Source organism: Zalophus californianus, chromosome 9 (assembly GCF_009762305.2).
Source record: "Zalophus californianus isolate mZalCal1 chromosome 9, mZalCal1.pri.v2, whole genome shotgun sequence".
NCBI classification, from domain to species: Eukaryota; Metazoa; Chordata; class Mammalia; order Carnivora; family Otariidae; genus Zalophus; species Zalophus californianus.
The window spans coordinates 110,393,913-110,413,491 of NC_045603.1; the positions used below are offsets into that span (position 1 = coordinate 110,393,913).

A 19,579-nucleotide genomic window follows, 5' to 3' on the forward strand; every position below is an offset into this window, starting at 1 on the left:
TCAGAAAGGATGAACACCCAACTTTTACATCGACATGGATGGGACTGGAGGAGATTATGCTAAGTGAAATAAGTCAAGCAGAGAAAGTCAATTATCATATGGTTTCACTTATTTGTGGAACATAAGCAATAGCATGGAGGACGTTAGGAGAAGGAAGGGAAAAACAAAGGGGGGGATTCGGAGGGGGAGATGAACCATGAGACACTATGGACTCTGAGAAACAAACTGAGGGTTTTAGGGGGGAGAGGTTGGGGGGATGGTTAGCCTGGTGATGGGTTATTAAGGAGGGCACTTATTGCATGGAGCACTGGGTGTTATTTGAAAACAATGAATCATGGAACACTACATCAAAAACTAATGGTGTACTGTATGGAGACTAACATAACATAATAAAATTAAATTAAATTTAAACAAAAAATTTTAAAAATTAAAAAAAGAAAAAGAAGTATTAGTTCTTTCTTAAATGCTGGTAGAATTCTCCTGGAAAGCCATCCAGGCCTGGACTCTTGTTTGTTGGGAGGTTTTTGATTACTGCTTCAATTTCCTTGCTGGTTATGGGTCTGTTCAGATTTTCTATTTCTTCCTTTTTTAGTTTTGGTCTTGGTCATGATCTCTCCTCTTTCATTCATAATTTTATTTATTTGGGTCCTTTCTCTTTTCTTTTTGGTATGTATGGATGCGGGTTTATTGATCTTATTAATTCTTTCAAAGAACCAGCTTCTAGTTTCTGTTCTGTTCTTTTGGTTTCTATTTCATTGATTTCAAAGTTCTAAGCTTTATTATTTATTTATCATTATTTATTATTTCTCTCCATCTGCTTGGTTTAGGCTCTATTTGCTGTTCTTTCTCAAGCTCCTTTAGGTGTAAGTTTAGCTTGTGCATTTAAGTGTTTTCCAATTCTTTGAGAAATGTTTGCATTGCTATTTACTTCCCTCTCAGGACCTCCTTTGCTGTATCCCAAAGGTTTTGAACAGTTGTGTTTTCACTTTCATTTCTTTCCTTGAATTTTTGTAATTCTTCTTTAATTTCCTCATTGACCCATTCATTCATTAGTAGGATGCTCTTTAGTCTCCAAATGTTTGAGTTCCTTCCAAATTTCCTCTTGTGATTGAGTTCAAGTTTCAATGCATTGTGGTCTGAAAATATGCAGGGAATAATCCCAATCCTTTGGTATCAGCTAAGACCTGGTTTGTGACCTAGGATGTGATCTATTCTGGAGAATGTTCCATGTCCACTCAAGAAGAATGTGAATTCTGCTGTTTTAGGATGGAATGCTCTATATATATCTGTGAAGTCCATCTGGCCCAGGGTGTCATTCAAAGCCCTTGTTTCCTTGTTGTTCTTCCAGGGTGTCATTCAAAGCCCTTGTTGCTGTGAGTGGGGTGAAGTCCCCTAGTATTATTGTATTATTATCTATGTTTTTCTTTAATTTTATTATTAATTGGTTTATATAATTGGCTGCTCCCAAGTTAAAGAGCATAAATATTTATAATTGTTAGATTCTTGTAGGATAGAACCTTTAGTGTCATCTCTTATTATAGTCTTTGGTTTAAAATCTAATTTGTCTAAGAATTGCCACCCCAACTCTCTTTTGATGCCCATTAGCATTATAAATGGTTTTTCCACCCCCTCACTTTCAATCTGGAGGTGTCTTTAGGTCTTAAATGAGTCTCTTGTGGACAGCATATAGGTAGGTCTTGCTTATCCAATCTGATACCCTGTGTCTTTTAATTGGAGCATTTAGCCCATTTACATTCAGAGTAACTATTGAAAGATATGAATTTAGTGCTATTGCATTACCTGTAAAGTCCCTGTTTCTATAGATTATCTCTGTTTCTTCCTGGTTACTGTTACTCTCGGACTCTCTCTTCACTTACAGGACCTCCCTTAATATTTCTCCACAGGTCTGGTTTAGTGATCACAAATTCTTTTAGCTTCTGTTTCTCCTGGAAGCTCTTTATCTCTCCTTCCATTCTGAATGATAGACACTGGATAAAGTATTCTTGGCTGTATGTTTTTCTCATTTAGTACTCTGAATATATCATGCCAGCCCTTTCTGGCCTGCCAGGTCTCTGTGGACAGGTCTGCTGCCAGTTTCTACCCCTATAGGTTAAAGAGTTCTTGTCTTGAGCTGCTTTCAGGATTTTCTCTTTATCTCTGAAATATGCAAGCTTCAATATTTTATGTCGGCATCTTAAACTATTTTTATTGATTTTGAGGGGGTTCTCTCTACTTCCTGGACTTGAATACCTGTTTCCTTCCCCAAATTAGGGAAGTTCTCAGCTATGATTTGCTCAAATATACCTTCTGTCTCTCTCTTTCTTCTTCCTCTGGGACCCCAATAATTATTTTGCTTTATGGTATTGCCAATTTCTCGAAGCCTCCCCTCATGATCTATTAGTTGTTTTTCTCTCTTTTCCTCAGCTTCTTCCTTTCCATCAACTTGCCTTCTATGTCACTGACTCTCTCTTCTGCTTCATTTACCCTAGCTGTTAGAACATCCATTTTAGACTGCATATCAGTTAAACTATTTTTAATTTCGGCCTGATTAGATTTTATTTCTGCACTAAGAGATTCTCTGGTGTCTTTTATGCTTTTTTCAAGCCCAGGTAGTAACTTTAGAATCATTATCCTGAATTCCGGCTCTGACAGTTTACTTATATCCATATTGATTAGATTTGTGGCAGAGAGTATTACCTCTGGTTCTTTGTTTTGTTATGAATTCCTCCTTCTAGTCATTTTGCCCAGAGCAGAAATAGATGAATGAGAGAACAAAATCAAAAATATCAACCACGACCCAAGAGAAGCACATACTAAACAAATCCAAGAGATCAGAAACCAAAAAAGAAAAGGAAAAAAAGGGAGAAAAGAGAATATAATCTCACAGGCGGACAAAACAGTGTAATCCACTTGGTCCTGGGTATATTTTGGTCTGTTAGAAGACACTAAATCCCAAAATTGTAAAGAAAGCAAAATTTATATATATATACAAAAATAAAATTGAATACAGTGAACAGAAGCCAAAAATGAATATATCTATAAAATGTAAATGTAAAAATGAAAATTAAAAAAAGACTTAAAAACAAAGAGTTGATAAAATAAGAAACTAGTTGAAAAGGAAAAGAAAAATTTAAACCGAAAGACTAAAGACTCATGTGAAAAAACCTCCAAATCTTTATACTATTTTCCCCTAGCACAGGAATTTTAAACTTGGTATTTGCCTGAGGATCCTGCTGGTCTTCTGGGGGAGGGGCCTGTTGCACTGATTCTCAGGTGTCTTTGCCTGGGCAGAGTTGCACTTCCCCTTGCCAGGGGCCTGGGCTCAGTGTATGCTGCTTTGGGTTGTACTATGTGGATTTTGTTCCTTGAAGGCTTTTTGTATCACTTTAGAGGAAGAAAAAAAAAGTAAAAAAAATGGTGGTGCCCCAATCTCCAGACCTGGAGCTGAAAGGACCTGGCCCCCACTCCTCAGTGCACCCTCAGGGAAAGGCAGTCAATCCCTTTCATGTGGGCCAAACTCCCCAGACTCCTGTGATGCACACCCACACCAATCCTCCCAGGGAAGGCAGGGGTGTCTCACCACCACCCTGCTGCTTGCTGGGCCCCTTCTCAGGGAGCATTTGCCCAATTGTGCATGCACTCCCACTGCTCCTGCAGGGGGGAGGAGCTGGATTTCACAGTGGTTTTCACTTTCTGGGCCCCTACTCTGACAGCAGTCACCAACTGTGCTGTGGTTCGCAGTTTATGGCAACATCTAGCTGAGAGGCCACTCGGGGGCTCAATAATTGTAGCCGGCTTCCCTGTTCCAATGCTTGGAAACTCTGCCACATTTAGGCCCCCCTTTCTTTATGAGACCCTGGGGATCCTGAGACCACACTGTCCCACCTAGGATTCCACCCCACTTCACCACCTGAACACCTTTCAGGCAGGGTCATTCCTCACAGGAGCAGATCTCTAAAAGTTCTGATTTTGTGCTTCACTGCTATATCACTTTCTGGTAGCCCGCTGACAGAGGCTCCCTCCCCCCATGATTTATCTTCCAATATATCCCCTCAGATTCACATCTCCACACCTACTAACTTGAAAAAAGTGGTCAATTTTCTATTTGCAGAATTGCAGCAATCCTTTTCTTACATCTCAGGTTGAATTCACAGGTACTCAGAATGATTTGATAGCTATCTAGCTAATTCAAGGTACCGGATGAAATGCGGGTGCCCTACTCTTCCACCATCTTCCCTCCTTCCTAGTTCTGAGGTTATTAAGTCTTAAAACTGCACTAAGCCTTTTGTCACACCCTATCTTTATTTTAACAGAATTTTCAAGGATATAACTGTAACAAGTTGTATAAGGAGGCATCAGTGGAAACCCTAAGTTCCCAGTATCACATGCCAAAGTAATAGGTGAGGCAGATGACCATTAGCACTTAAAAAAAAGGCAGGAAGCCAAGAAAGAGCACTAGCACTAAAACCTTTCATTAATATGGGCAGTATAAAAAGGGTCAGGAAAGAAGATTTAGAAAGAGTATTTCTCTGCAGAGAGCTATTGGGTGCCTTGAGCCATATACAAACCCTTAAGGGAGAGGAGGATACGCTTGCCCTGATCTCAAGCCTACTGAGAGGCATTTTAAGGAAAATACTTAGAAAATTTGGTGTTATCTCTAGTTATGGAGAAGGAAGCCAGGACAGTCAAGTAAGACTTTTCCTGTATATCTTACACCTTTATTCCCTCTCTTCCCAAACACATGGAGAACAGAAACTACAACTAGTTAGTTGGAAAGGAGGTAATGAAAGAGAAAAGCCAATCATAACCCCTAGCAGTTTTCAGCTGGTACACTAGGTAGGAGGAAAAGGAGAGAAATTTTAACTTAGAATAAAAATTAAAATATTGATTGTAATATTTGACAGGAATTTTAATTTCCCAATTAGGACAGTGCTTCTAAATTAATTTAAATTAATTATTATCTGAGAGTAATCAAAAAAGTCATGATTTACCCTAGTTTTTGTCCAGGAGCAGGGGGGAAATAAGCTTCAATTAGCAAATATAAATGAACCAAAAGTGTCCAAATAAAAGTTGATTTGTGATTTCATTCTACAAGACATGCTTTTTCAACATACAAGTATTTTACTAATTTAATCTTAGTCACCTGAAAGAACTGTGGGTAATCCTACAGTAACTATTCTAGGTATCTCATATAAATGAAATCATATAACTTTGTCTTCTTGTGACTGCTTCATTCTACTCAGCATAATATCCTCAAGGTTCATTCATGTTCTACCCTATGTCAGAATTTCCTTCCTTTTTAATACTAAATAATATTCCACTGTATGTATGTATCACATTTTATCTATTTATCTGTTTTTGGACACTTGGGTTGCTTCTACCCTTTGCTATTGTAAATAAGGCTACAGTAAACATAAGTGTCTTTGAGACCCTGATTTCAATTTTGCAGGGTATCTAACCAGAAATGAAATTACTGGATCATATGGTAATTACATTTTTAATTTTTTGAGAAACTGACATACTGTTTTCCATTGTGGCTATACAATTTTATATTCTGTATGATTATAATTTTAAAATCACAATATCACAAAAATTGACATAAGAACACTAACGCTTTTAAACAGTGGTCTTATTTATGTTTCCAATTTTTCTAAAATACATGTCTACTCATTTTCATAATTAAGAAAAGGAGTTATTTTAAAAGCTTACCTCTCCAACATATTTGAATGTTTTTCAAATATTTTCAACATGACATCCACTTGCTTCATCAGTGAATAAGCAGTTTCTATCATGAAGAAAAAGGAAAAAATGTAAAAGTATTACAAATGGCTAAAATTATACCTCTATGCTGATATAACTCACTGCTATATGTGTGAGAACTAGTGAACATAACGAGGAGACAGTACTCAAGGAACAAATGCTTATGATAAATATAGTTACCATTTTATTAAAGTCCCGTTATGTCACTATGCTACTTTACCATTCTTTTGATCCTCAAAATAACCCCAAAAAAAGATATTGTCACCATTTTCAAATAAATAAACTGAGCCTTAGAAAGGTTATATAACTTGATCAAAACTATGCATCTAGTAAGTGACAAAACTGGATTGAGGTCAGTATGTGTGACCTTCTTATAACACTGCATATAAGAGGACTCTAAGATGCTAAGAGAAAACTGCTTTGGTTGCTGCTGCTAAGTCAATAAAGTCTATGTGAAGATCCAACAATCGATTAAGTTTTCCACCTGAATCAAATAACCAAAATGTTAACTAAAATGCTACTTAAAAGGAAAGCAACATAGGGGTGCCTGGGTGGCTCAGTTGGTTAAGCGACTGCCTTCAGCTCAGGTCATGATCTTGGGATCCTGGGATCAAGCCCAGGGTCAAGCCCAAGCATCAGGGTCCCTGATCAAGGGGAAGTCTGTTTCTCCCTCTCCCTCTGCCCCTCACGTCCCTCGTTCACACTCTTTCTCAAATAATTAGTCTTATAAATAATAATAAATAAATAAATAAAATATTATACCATATCAAATTAAGATTAATTTTATAATAGCATAGGACATGATTTAAAATTATGCCCTGGATTTGGTAAAGGATTACAAAGAACATCAACTGTTATTTCTGTCACAACTTGAAAGTACAGTTCACAGAAGGGAGAAAAGGCCCTGCTATGGACCAATATTCGTCTGTTGAAACCCTAATCTCCAATATGATAGTACTTGGAGGCGGGGTCTTTGAGAGGTAATTAAATCATTAGGCACATGAGATACAAGAGACAGGAGAGAGGCTACTTCCTTTCTCTATTTTCCATCATTTGAGGATAATCTGCAAACCAGGAAGAAGGCTCTTACAAGAGCTGACCATGCTGCAAGCCTGATCTCAGACTTCTCAGCCTTCAGAATCATTAGAAATAAATTTCTGTTGTGTATGTCACCCAATCTATGGTATTTTGTTATAGCAGCCCAAACTGACTAACACAGGCCTCCATCTGTGATGCCATTAATCTAGGAATCTCAACTCAGTATCATAGAATGTATAGATGGAAACATTATACTCCCATACCAGGTGGAATAGTTTGAGGAATCAACCAATTGTTCTTCCTCAAATTCTCATTATGAATAATTTGAAAACCAAAAAATAAAAGAGATCAGGAAACCCATTTCTTTATTTTTTTCGTTTATTATGTTATGTTAGTCACCATACATTACATCATTAGTTTCTGACGTAGTGTTCCATGATTCATTGTTTGTGCATAACACCCAGTGCTCCAAGCAGAATGTGCCCTCTTTAATACCCATCACCAGGCTAACCCATCCCCCCACACCCCTCCCCTCTAGAACCCTCAGTTTGTTTCTCAGAGTCCATAGTCTCTCATGGTTCGTCTCCCGCTCCAATTTCCCCCCTTTCATTTTTTAAGATATTTTTATTTTTAAGTAATCTCTACACTCAATGTAGGGCTCAAACTCACAACCCCAAAATCAAGAGTTGCATGCTACTGACTAAGCCAACCGGGTGCCCCCATTTCTTATTCTTACTGAAATGTTCTGGTGAAGATCCTCTTCCTGAGAAGAGTACCCCTGGTTACCAAAGTGGCCTATGAAGTAATTTTGAAGTAGCTAAAATGGGAAAGGGAGATTTAGCTGCATATTGTGGGGGAATGTGGACCTCTTTTATCTCTTTTATAGAAGCTGCAGTATTTTATTAATTGATAAAAATTATTAATTACTAATGCATATTACTTATCAATTGACAGGTTTTCTTTTCCCTCTTTGGAAGAGGTCTGAGAAACAGCTAACATGTAGGATTCATGCACATAGATGGATTATAAAAATGGGACAAAAATGTATATAAAATGCTTTTATCTTGCTTTATCCCCTTAAACGTCAAGGAAAATGTTTCTAAGCAGTTTATGTAAAGTTATTCTTTTTAAAGGCTACACAACATTCCATTGCTATGAATTGACCAAAATTCATTTAGTCAGTCCTAAAATGCATGTTGTTTCCATGGTTTTGCTTATACAAATATACTAAGAGTATTACTGCTTGTAGAAACAGAAATATAAAAATTATCTATATGAGCATCTCTGGGAGAATTATAAATTTTGACATAACCATAAAATAGAATACTATATGTCCATTAAAACTGCTAATACAACATGCCAGAATCTCTGTTGAGACAAATTCCTAAAAATAAAGGTGTTTGTTGTTAAAGTCTGCACATTTCTATTTTTATAGATAATACTGTAGTGAGTTCCATAAATTTGAGAACAATTTTCATTTAAGCCAATGAAGTACGACAGTTTTTCTCCATTTGGTCACCAATATTAGTTATTAATGTTTAACTTAAATATGTCTTATAAATATTTTTTCCCATAATTTTAATTTTCATCTCCATGATCCCTAATCAAGTCAAGCTTCATTTCATTTGTTTTTGGACATTTTTATTTCTTCTTCTGTGAAATGCCTATTCATATGTCTGCTCACTTTTCTCCTGAATTGTTTGAATTTTATTATTCATTTGTAGGGGCCAATTAATACTAGTATATAATGTGTAACAAATACCTTCTCATCTGCTATTATTTACTTACTAATATTTATGGATTATTTCAAATGTACAGAATTTTTATACTTAGTCAAATCTATTGATTTTTTTATTTTATAGTTTCCGGGCTTTATTCTTTAAAAGCATCAATATAAATTAATCCCCTTAGTTTTATTTTATAATCATGAACTCTGGCATATTTACTGAGTCATACATAAAAATATATTTACTGTTTAATGAATAATTACAAAGCAAGTATCCACACAACCACCACTCAAGGTCAACAACTGGGTACCTGGGATTGCCAATATCCCAGAAGCTCTTTATGTGTCCCTCCCCATTCACAACACTTTCCTTCAACCCATTATCCTGTTTTTTCCTCATCTTTATATCTTTTCCATCTTTGTTAATGTCCTTAATCAACATAGTTTAAATTTTCCCAGCTTTTAATTTTTTACAAATGAAAATACTCCCTGTATTTATGACTTGCTTCTTTCAATCAATATTACATTTGAGAAATTAATGGTGTTATGAGTAGCCATTTCATTTTCATTATGGTATGATTTTCCATTGCATGAACAGGCCACAATTTGTTTATCCACTCCACTCTACAAATATTTGGGATCTTCAATTTGGGGGCTATTACCAAAAAAAAAAAAAAAAAAAAAACTTGGTATGAAAATGCTTGTACATGTATCCCAGAGCATATGGACAAGAGTTTAAGGACATCACCAAAATGGCAGAGTAGGAGACCCCAGCTTCCATCTCTCCACAAAGATCAACCACTAAACAGCTGTCCATGAATGAAAACAACTCAGGTAGGGCTCCAGATTCTACTTAAAAACTGCAGCCACACACTGAAATAAAAAACTTAAGGACAACTGCATAAAAATGAAAGGAAGAAAACCTTCTTTGTGCCTGCACCATCCTATCCCCCAAGCTATCATTATTTAGCACCAAACTGGAACTCCCCAGCTAGAAAGAGTTCCCCTGGCTGGTTAAAAAAAAAAAAAAAAGTAGGGTCAGGAACCAGCTCCCCCAGCCTTTCCTCCACTCTATAATGAATCTACTTAGGTTTCACCCCACCCAGAGACAGGTAAAGCTGACACCCATAAATACAGCTAGGAAAAAGGAAGAAGCACAGGTGCTACCAAAATCAGCCACAGAGCCTGAGTCACTATGATTCCCTGTGACCTACTCCACAGATGACCTCAGCAGCTTCCATCACTGAAGAAACCAATGGCCAGCACAGCCACTGAGAACACCCTCCAGATTTCACTGGGTTTGTCACACAGGTATTTGCATTGGCTGACGCCAGCTGCCTGAATCCCTTCCCAATCCCCACCCCCCCCACACACACACACTACCACCACCACCACTGGAACCCAAGAACCAAACCAGCAGCCAGCCCAAGACTCTATGGTGTGCAAGTACAAAACACCAGTCTAGATCCCCATCGCTAACACTCACCGCCATGTGGTCACTCTGGGCTAACCCCTCCAGTGGTATACCTGCATGCTTCCAGCTCAACCCATCACCAGCTTCTACTGCCATGTGCATGCCCAGAGGGAGACTAGGTAGTTATAGAAGAGTACTGCCAACAGCCAGATCCCCGCAGCTGTTTGCAGACCCAGAGAGGCCCCCGTCTTCTGTCACTGTCCTGCACCACTGCACTTACCTGTAGCTAGCCCTTCCAACTGTGCACCTGCATACCCCTAGCCCATTACCAGCCTCCACTGCTGTATGCCTGTAGCAAAACCCAGAAGCCACAGCAGTGCAGCCAGACAGCCAGGTTCCCCAAGCTCTCTGTGTGTCCACAATTGGCTTCAGCAGTTGATGTCTTCCCTGGACCCCACTGCTACATATGTGTTTACAACTGGCCACTGCCACTACACACACACCTGTTGCTGGCTTCAGCCAAGAGTGTGTACACCAGCTCTGGCCACACCACTGTTTGCCCTGGTCCCTTGTGGCTAGAACCTAGAAACAATGCTGAAGACCTCAGGCTAGAACCTAGAAACAAGGCTGAAGACCTCAACAGCCTCTGAAGTCTCTAGGGACTCCTATAATATTTGCCAAGGACCATGCAGTTGTTGATGCAGTGGACTGCAATAGCCTAAGCCAACAACTCACAATACCTCCAGACTAGTTCTGCCACAAACCCCCTACACTAGGCACCAGACCATAGGGTCATGTCACACTCCAGCATCCCCCCACCTGAAGTTGAAGATCTTTCCTTACTGAAGTCAGTCTATAAAATCTAAAAGAGACAACTGCCTTTGCAAATGTACAGACAACTATGCAATGATACAGGGTTCACAGAGAATCAGGGAAACATGACTCCACCAAAGGAATACAATAAATCTCCAGTAACTGGCCCCAAAGAAATAAAGATACAGGACTTGCCCAACAAAGAATTCAATATAATTTTTCTGAAGATGCTCAGAGACATACAAGAGAACACAGATAAACAATTTCATGACATAAGGAAAATAATACAAGAGAAAACAAAAAGGTAAACAAAGAGATAGAAATCATTTAAAAAATAGGAATTTTGGAGTTGAAGAACACAATAAAAATACAACAAAATAAACAAGAAAAAGTGGGACTACATCAAACTAAAAAGTTTCTACACAGCAAATGAGAACATCAACAAAATAAAAAGTCAAGCTACGGAATTGGAAAAGTATTTGCAAACCATATATCTGATAAGTTAATATCCAAATATATATATATTTTAAAACCAATTAAAAATGGACAGGGGGGTGGAGTAAGATGGCAGAGGAGTAGGAGACCTAGATTTCGCCTGGTCTCAGGAATTCAGCTGAATAGGGATCAAACCATTCTGAACACCTACGAACTCAACAGGAGATCGAAAAAAAGAATACCAACAACTCTCTGAACAGAAAAGCGACCACTTACTGGAAGGTAGGACATACGGAGAAGTGAATCTGAGGCGATATTCAGGAGGATAGACGGCAGGGGAGGGGGCCTCCGTTCGCTGCTTCTGGCAAGTGATAGAGCGGCGGAGCACAAAATCGGAACTTTTAGAAGTCGACTCCGCTGAGGGACGTCACTCCAGTGGCTAAGCTGGGGATGGAAACCTCACAGGACAGTGTGGTCTCAGGACCCTCAGGGTCACAGGAAGACCGAGGGTGCCTGAGTGCAGCAAAGCTCCCAGGTATTGGAGCGGGGAAGCCGGCTGCAGAGACGGAGCCGAGGCGCGGGGTCTCAGCTCGGGGTTGCCATAAACTGTGATCCGCGGCCCAGTCGGGCCACTGCTCCTCCAGCAGGGACCCAACAAGCGGCAGAGCCGGGGAGACTCCCCTTCCTCCCCCGGGAGGAGCAGCGCGGGAGCGCACCGCAGGGATCTACTGGGTTTGGAGACTCCACACATGGTCGGGTGCCAGAGATAGAAACACTCGGTCACAGGCCGGGTGAGCACGGAGTGCAGCCGGAGACTGGGGAGACGGGAGTGGTTGACTGCTTTTCTCTGGGGGTGCACTGAGGAGTGGGGCCCTGAGTTCTCAGCTCCTCCAGGGTGGAGATTGGAGGCCGCCATTTTCACTCTCGTCCTCCAAAGCCGTGCAGAAAGCTTGCAAGGAACAAAACCTCCCGAGAGCAAACCCGAGCAGATTGCTTAGCCCGGACCAGCAAGGGCGGGGCAATTCCGCCTCCGCAAAGACATTTGGGAACCATGGCAACAGGCCCCTCCCCCAGAAGATCAATGCGAACAGCCAGCCAAGACCAAGTTTACCGAGCAATGAGAACGGGAGAACTCCAGCACTAGGGGAATACTGCACATAGAATTCATGGCTTTTTTACCATGATTCATTAGTCTTTCAAAGTTAATTTTTTAACTTTTTTTTTAATTTTTCTTTTTCCCTTTTTCAACCAACATCTTATCAATCCCTTTTTAAAAAAAAAATTATTTTTCATTTTGAGTCATATTCTATCCCTTCATACTACTTACCCTTATTTTTGGCATATATATATAAGTTGCTCTCTCTTTAAAATTTTGAGATATGCTTTCTTCTAACAGATCAAAATATACCCTAAATCAGTAGTGTATGGCTTTGTTCTAGTCTCCTGCCTGATCACATTCTTTCCTTTTTTTCTTTTTTTTTAAATTTTCTTTCTTTTTTCAAACAATTTCTTACCTTATCAATTCCTTTTATAAAATCTTTTATAATTTTCATCTTTACAATCATCTTCCATCCCTTCATTGTATCAACCCTTATTTTGTACGTATATAAGTCTTTCTTTCTTTAAAATTTTGGGAGGCACTTTATTCTAACAGACCAAAATACACCCAAAATCTAGTGTGTGGCACTGATCTATGCACTGGCCTGATCATATTTGATCATATTCTGTTTTTCTGTTTTGTTTTGTTCTGTTTTTGTTTGTTTTTATCTTTTTATTTTTATTTTTTTATCTTTCTTTCCCTTTCTTTTCCCCTGGTTTCAGGTCTTTTCTGATTTGTTTAGAGTATATTTTCTGGGGACGTTGTTAACCTGTTAGCATTTTGTTCTCTCATTCAACTATTCTCCTCTTGACAAGATGACAAGACGAAGAAAATCACCTCAACAAAAAGAACAAGAGGTAGTACCGACTGCCAGGACCTACTCAATAAGGACATTAGTAAGATGTTGGACCTAGAGTTCAGAATCATGATTTTAAAGACACTAGCTGAGCTTGAAAAAAAGCATGGAAGTTATTAGAGAAGCCCTTCCTGGGGAAATAAAAGAACTAAAATCTAATCAAGTCGAAATCAAAAAGGCTATTAAAGAGGTACAATCAAAAATGGGGGCACTAACTGCTAGGATGAATGAGGGAGAAGAGAGAATTAGCAATATAGAAGACCAAATGATGGAAAATAAAGAAGCTGAGAAAAAGAGAGATAAATAACTACTAGATCACGAGGGCAGAATTCGAGAGATAAGCGATAGGATAAGACGAAACATTAGAATAATTGGGATCCCAGAAGAGGAAGAAAGAGAGGAGCAGAAGGTATATTGGAGCAAATAATAGCAGAGAACTTCCCTAATGTGGGGAAGGAACAGGCATCAAAATCCAGGAGGCACAGAGAACCCCTCTCAAAATAAATAAAAAGAGGTCAACACCCTGACATCTAATAGTAAAACCTACGAGTCTCAGAGACAAAGAGAAAATCTTGAAAGCAGCTCGGGAGAAGAGATATGTAACCTATAATGGTAGAAACATTAGATTGGCAACAGACCTATCCACAGAAACCTGGCAGACCAGAAAGGACTGGCATGATATCTTCAGAGCACGAAACGAGAAAAATATGCAGCCAAGAATACTATATCCAGCAAAGCTCTCATTGAAAATTGAAGGAGAGATAAAAAGCTTCCAAGACAAACAAAAACTAAAGGAATTTGCAAACATGAAACCAGCCCTACAAGAAATATTGAAAGGGGTCCTCTAAGCAAACAGAGAACCTAAAAGCAGCATAGACCAGAAAGAAACACAGACAATATACAGTAACAGTCACCTTACAGGCAATACAATGGCACTAAATTCATATCTTTCAATAGTTACCCTGAATGTAAATGGGCTAAATGCCCCAATCAAAAGACACAGGCGATCAGATTGGATAAAAAAATAAGACCTATCCACATGCTGTCTGCAAGAGACTCATTTTAGACCCAAAAACACCCCCAGATTGAAAGTGAGGGGGTGGAAAACCATTTACCATGCTAATGGACACCAAAAGAAAGCTGGGGTGGCAATCCTTATATCAGACAAATTAGATTTTAAAACAAAGACTGTAATAAGAGATGAGGAAGGACACTATATCCTACTTAAAGGGTCTATCCAACAAGAAGATCTAACAGTTGTAAATATCTATGCCCGTAATGTGGGAGCAGCCAATTATACAAGGCAATTAATAACAAAAGCAAAGATACACATTGACAACAATACAGTAATAGTGGGGGACTTTAACAGCCCCCTCACTGAAATGGACAGATCATCTAAGCAAAAGATCAACAAGGAAATAAAGACTTTAAATGACACACTGGACCAAATGGACCTAACAGACATATTCAGAACGTTCCATCCCAGAGCAATGGAATACACATTCTTCTCTAGTGCCCATGCAACATTCTCCAGAATAGATCACATCCTAGGTCACAAATCAGGTCTCAACCGGTACCAAAAGATTGGGATCATTCCCTGCATATTTTCAGACCACAGTGCTTTGAAACTAGAACTCAATCACAAGAGGAAAGTCAGAAAGAACTCAAATACATGGAGGCTAAAGAGCATCCTACTAAAGAATAAATGGGTCAACCTGGAAATTAAAGAAGAATTAAAAAAATTCATGGAAACCAAAGAAAATGACAACACAACTGTTCAAAATCTTTGGGATACAGAAAAGGCAGTCCTGAGAGGAATGTATATAGCAATACAAGCCTTTCTCAAGAAACAAGAAAGGTCTCAAATACACAACCTAACTCTACACCTAAAGGAGCTGGAGAAAAAACAGCAAAGAAAGCCTAAACCCAGCAGGAGAAGAGAAATAATAAAGATCAGAGCAGAAATCAATGAAATAGAAACCAAAAGAACAGTAGAACAGATCAACGAAACTAGGAGCTGATTCTTTGAAAGAATTAACAAGATTGATAAACCCCTGGCCAGACTTATCAAAAAGAAAAGAGAAATGAGTCAAATCAACAAAATCATGAATGAAAGAGGAGAAATCACAACCAACAACAAAGAAATACAAACAATTATAAGAACATATGATGAGTAACTATTTGCCAGCAAATTAGATAACCTGGAAGAAATGGATGCATTCCTAGAGATGTATCAACTACCAAAACTGAACCAGGAAGAAATAGAAAACCTGAACAGACCTATAACCACTAAGGAAATTGAAGCAGTCATCAAAAATCTCCCAACAAACAAAAGCCCAGGGCCAGATGGCTTCCCAGGGGAATTCTACCAAACATTTAAAGAAGAATTAATACCTATTCTCCTGAAACTCTTCCAAAAAATAGAAATGGAAGGAGAACTTCCAAACTCATTTTATTAGGCCACCATTACCTTGATCCCCAAACCAGACAAAGATCCCATCAAAAAGGAGAATTACAGACCAATATCCTTGATGAACATGGATGCAAAAATTCTCACCAAAATACTAGCCAATAGGATCCAACAGTACATTAAAAGGATTATACACCACGACCAAGTGGGATTTATCCCTGGGCTACAAGGTTGGTTCAACATCCGCAAATCAATCAACGTGATACAATACATTATGAAAAGAAAGAACAAGAATCATAGGATCCTCTCAATAGATGCAGAAAAAGCATTTGACAAAGTACAGCATCCTTTCTTGACCAAAACTCTTCAGAGTATAGGGATAGAGGGAACATACCTCAATATCATAAAAGCCATCTATGAAAAACCTACAGCGAATATCATTCTCAATGGGGAAAAGCTGAGAGCTTTCCCCCTAAGGTCAGGAATGTGGCAGGGATGTCCACTATCACCACTGCTATTCAACATAGTATTAGAAGTCCTAGCCAGAGCAATCAGACAACAAAAGAAATCAAAGGCATCCAAATCAGCAACGAGGAAGTCAAACTCTCACTCTTTGCAGATGATATGATAATTTATGTGGAAAACCCAAAAGATTCCACTCCAAAACTGCTAGAACTCATACAGGAATTCAGTAAAGTGGCAGGATATAAAATCGATGCACAGAAATCAGTGGCATTCCTATACACCAACAAGACAGAAGAGAGACAAATTAAGGAGTCGATCCCATTTACAATTGCACCCAAAACCATAAGATACCTAGGAATAAATCTAACCAAAGAGGCAAAGGATCTGTACTCAGAAAACTATAAAATACTCATGAAAGAAATTGAGGAAGACACAAAGAAATGGAAAAACGTTCCATGCTCATGGATTGGAAGAACCAACATTGTGAAGATGTCAATGCTACCTAGAGCAATCCACACATTCAATGCAATCCCCATCACAATACCATCCACTTTTTTCAAAGAAATAGAACAAATAATCCTAAAATTTGTATGGACCCAGAAGAGACCCTGAATAGCTAGAGGAATGTTGAAAAAGAAAAGCAAAGCTGGCGGCATCACAATTCCGGACTTCCAGCTCTATTACAAAGCTGTCATCATCAAGAGAGTATGGTACTGGCACAAAAACAGACACATAGATCAATTGAACAGAATCGAGAGCCCAGAAATGGACCCTCAACTCTATGGTCAACTAACCTTTGACAAAGCAGGAAGAATGTCCAATGGAAAAAAGACAGTCTCTTCAACAAATGGTGTTGGGAAAATTGGACAGCCACATGCAGAAGAATGAAACTGGACCATTTCCTTACACCACACACAAAAATGGACTCCTGATGGTTGAAAGACCTAAATGTGAGACAGGAGTCCATCAAAATCCTAAAAGAGAACACAGGCAGCAACCTCTTCGACCTCAGCCACAGCAACTTCTTCCTAGAAACATCGCCAAAGGCAAGGGAAGCCAGGGCAAAAATGAACTATTGGGATTTCATCAAGATAAAAAGTCTTTGCACAGCAAAAGAAACAGTCCACAAAACCAAAAGACATCCGACAGAATGGGAGAAAATATTTGCAAATGACATATCAGATAAAGGGCTAGGATCTAAAATCTATAAAGAACTTATCAAACTCAACACCCAAAGAACAAATAATCCAATCAAGAAATGGGCGGAAGACATGAACAGACATTTTTCCAAAGAAGACATCCAAATGGCCAACAGACACATGAAAAAGTGCTCAACATCTCTCGGCATCAGGGAAATCCAAATCAAAACCCCAATGTGATACTACCTCACACCAGTCAGAATGGCTAAAATTAACAAGTCAGGAAACGACAGATGTTGGTGGGGATGTGGAGAAAGGGGAACCCTCCTACACTGTGGGTGGGAATGCAAGCTGGTGCAACCACTCTGGAAAACAGTATGGAGGTTCCTCAAAAAGTTGAAAATAGAGCTACCATACGATCCAGCAATTGCACTACTGGGTATTTACCACAAAGATACAAATGTAGGGATCTGAGGGGGGTATGTGCACCCCAATGTTCATAGCAGCAATGTCCACAATAGCCAAACTGTGGAAAGAGCCAAGATGTCCATCAACAGATGAATGGATAAAGAAGAGGTAGTATATATACACAATGGAATATTATGCAGCCATCAAAAGGAATGAGATCTTGCCATTTGCAATGACATGGATGGAACTGGAGGGTGTAATGCTGAGTGAAATAAGTCAATTAGAGAAAGACATGTATCATATGACCTCACTGATATGAGGAATTCTTGATCTCAGGAACCAAAACTGAGGGTTGCTGGAGTGGTGGGGGGGTGGGAGGGACGGGGTGGCTGAGTGATAGACATTGGGGAGGGTATGTACTATGGTGAGCGCTGTGAATTGTGCAAGACTGTTGAATCACAGATCTGTACCTCTGAAACAAATAATGCAATATATGTTAAGAAAAAAAAAGAAGAAGAAGATAGCAGGAGGGGAAAAATGAAGGGGAGTAAATCGGAGGGGGAGACGAACCATGAGAGATGATGGACTCTGAAAAGCAAACTGAGGGTTCTAGAGGGGAGGGGGTGGGGGGATGGATTAGCCTGGTGATGGGTATTAAAGAGGGCACATTTTGCGTGGAGCACTGGGTGTTATGCACAAACAATGAATCATGGAACACTACATCAAAAACTAATGATGTAATGTATGGTGATTAACATAAAAATAAAAAATTTAAAGTAAAAAAAAATAAAATTAAAATAATAAAAATGGACAGAGGACCTGAATAGACATTTTTCCAAAGAGGCATACAGCCAACAGGTACATGAAAACGTGCTCAACAATACTAACCATCAGGGAAATATAAATCGAAACAATAAGATATCATCTCACACCTGTTAGAATGGCTATTATCTAAAAGACAAGAAATAACAGTTGTTGATGAGGTGTGGAGAAAAAGAAACCCTGGTGCACTGTTCTTGGGAATGTGAAGTGGCACTGCCACTGTGGAAAACAGTATGGAGATTCCTCAGAAAATTAAACATAGGACTATTGTATGATCCAGCAATCCCACAGCTGGGAATATAGCCAAAGAAAATGAAGTCACTTTCTCAAGGAGATAGCTGCTCTCCCACATCCACTGCAGCATTATTTACAATACAGTAGCCAAGACATGGAAACAATCTAAAAACTGAATAAAGAAAATGTGATGGATACACACACACACACACACATATATACGTATACATGTATGTATACACATATATATATGATGGAGTATTATTCAGCCATAAAAAAGGAAATCCTGCCATTTGTGACAACACAGATGGACACTAAGTACATAGTGCTAAGTGAAATAAGTCAGAAAGAGAAGAACAAATACTATATGATCTCACATGTGGAATCTAATGCTGGAGTGGTAGGGCGTGGGAGGGATGGGGTGGCTGGGTGATAGATATTGGAGAGGGTATGTGCTATGGTGAGTGCTGTGAATTATGTAAGACTGATGAATCACAGACCTGTACCTCTGAAACAAATAATACATTATATGTTAAAAAAAAAGAAGAAGAAGAAGATAGCAGGAAGGGAAAAATGAAGGAGGGGATATCAGAGGGGGAGATGAACCATGAGAGATGATGGACTCTGAGAAACAAACTGAGGGTTCTAGAGGGGAGGGGGGTGGGGGGATGGGTTAGCCTGGTGATGGGTATTAAAGAGGGCACGTTCTGCGTGGAGCACTGGGTGTTATGCACAAACAATGAATCATGGAACACTACATCAAAAACTAATGATGTAATGTATGGTGATTAACATAACATAATAAAATTTAAAAAAATAAAAATATTGAAAAAGAAACAGGGAGTAGGATGGTGGTTTCCAGGAGCTGTGGCATGGAGGAAATGGGGAGATGTTGGTCAAAGTGTACACATTCTCAATTATACTGTAAGTTCTGGGAATCAAATGTACAACATGGTGACT

At 39.0% G+C, this 19,579-nt stretch overlaps 1 protein-coding gene across 15 annotated transcripts in view; it reads right to left on the bottom strand.

Annotated features, from left to right (window-relative positions):
* CCDC7 (coiled-coil domain containing 7) overlaps positions 1 to 19,579 on the bottom strand; it is a 481,360-nt gene that overhangs the window by 372,651 nt on the left and 89,130 nt on the right. For all 15 annotated transcript variants that reach the window (XM_035729112.1, XM_035729118.1, XM_035729115.1 and 12 more), the window contains exon 10: positions 5,710 to 5,785. In XM_035729112.1, coding sequence (XP_035585005.1) covers positions 5,710 to 5,785 — 76 coding nt within the window. The remainder of the gene's footprint in view (positions 1 to 5,709; positions 5,786 to 19,579) is intronic.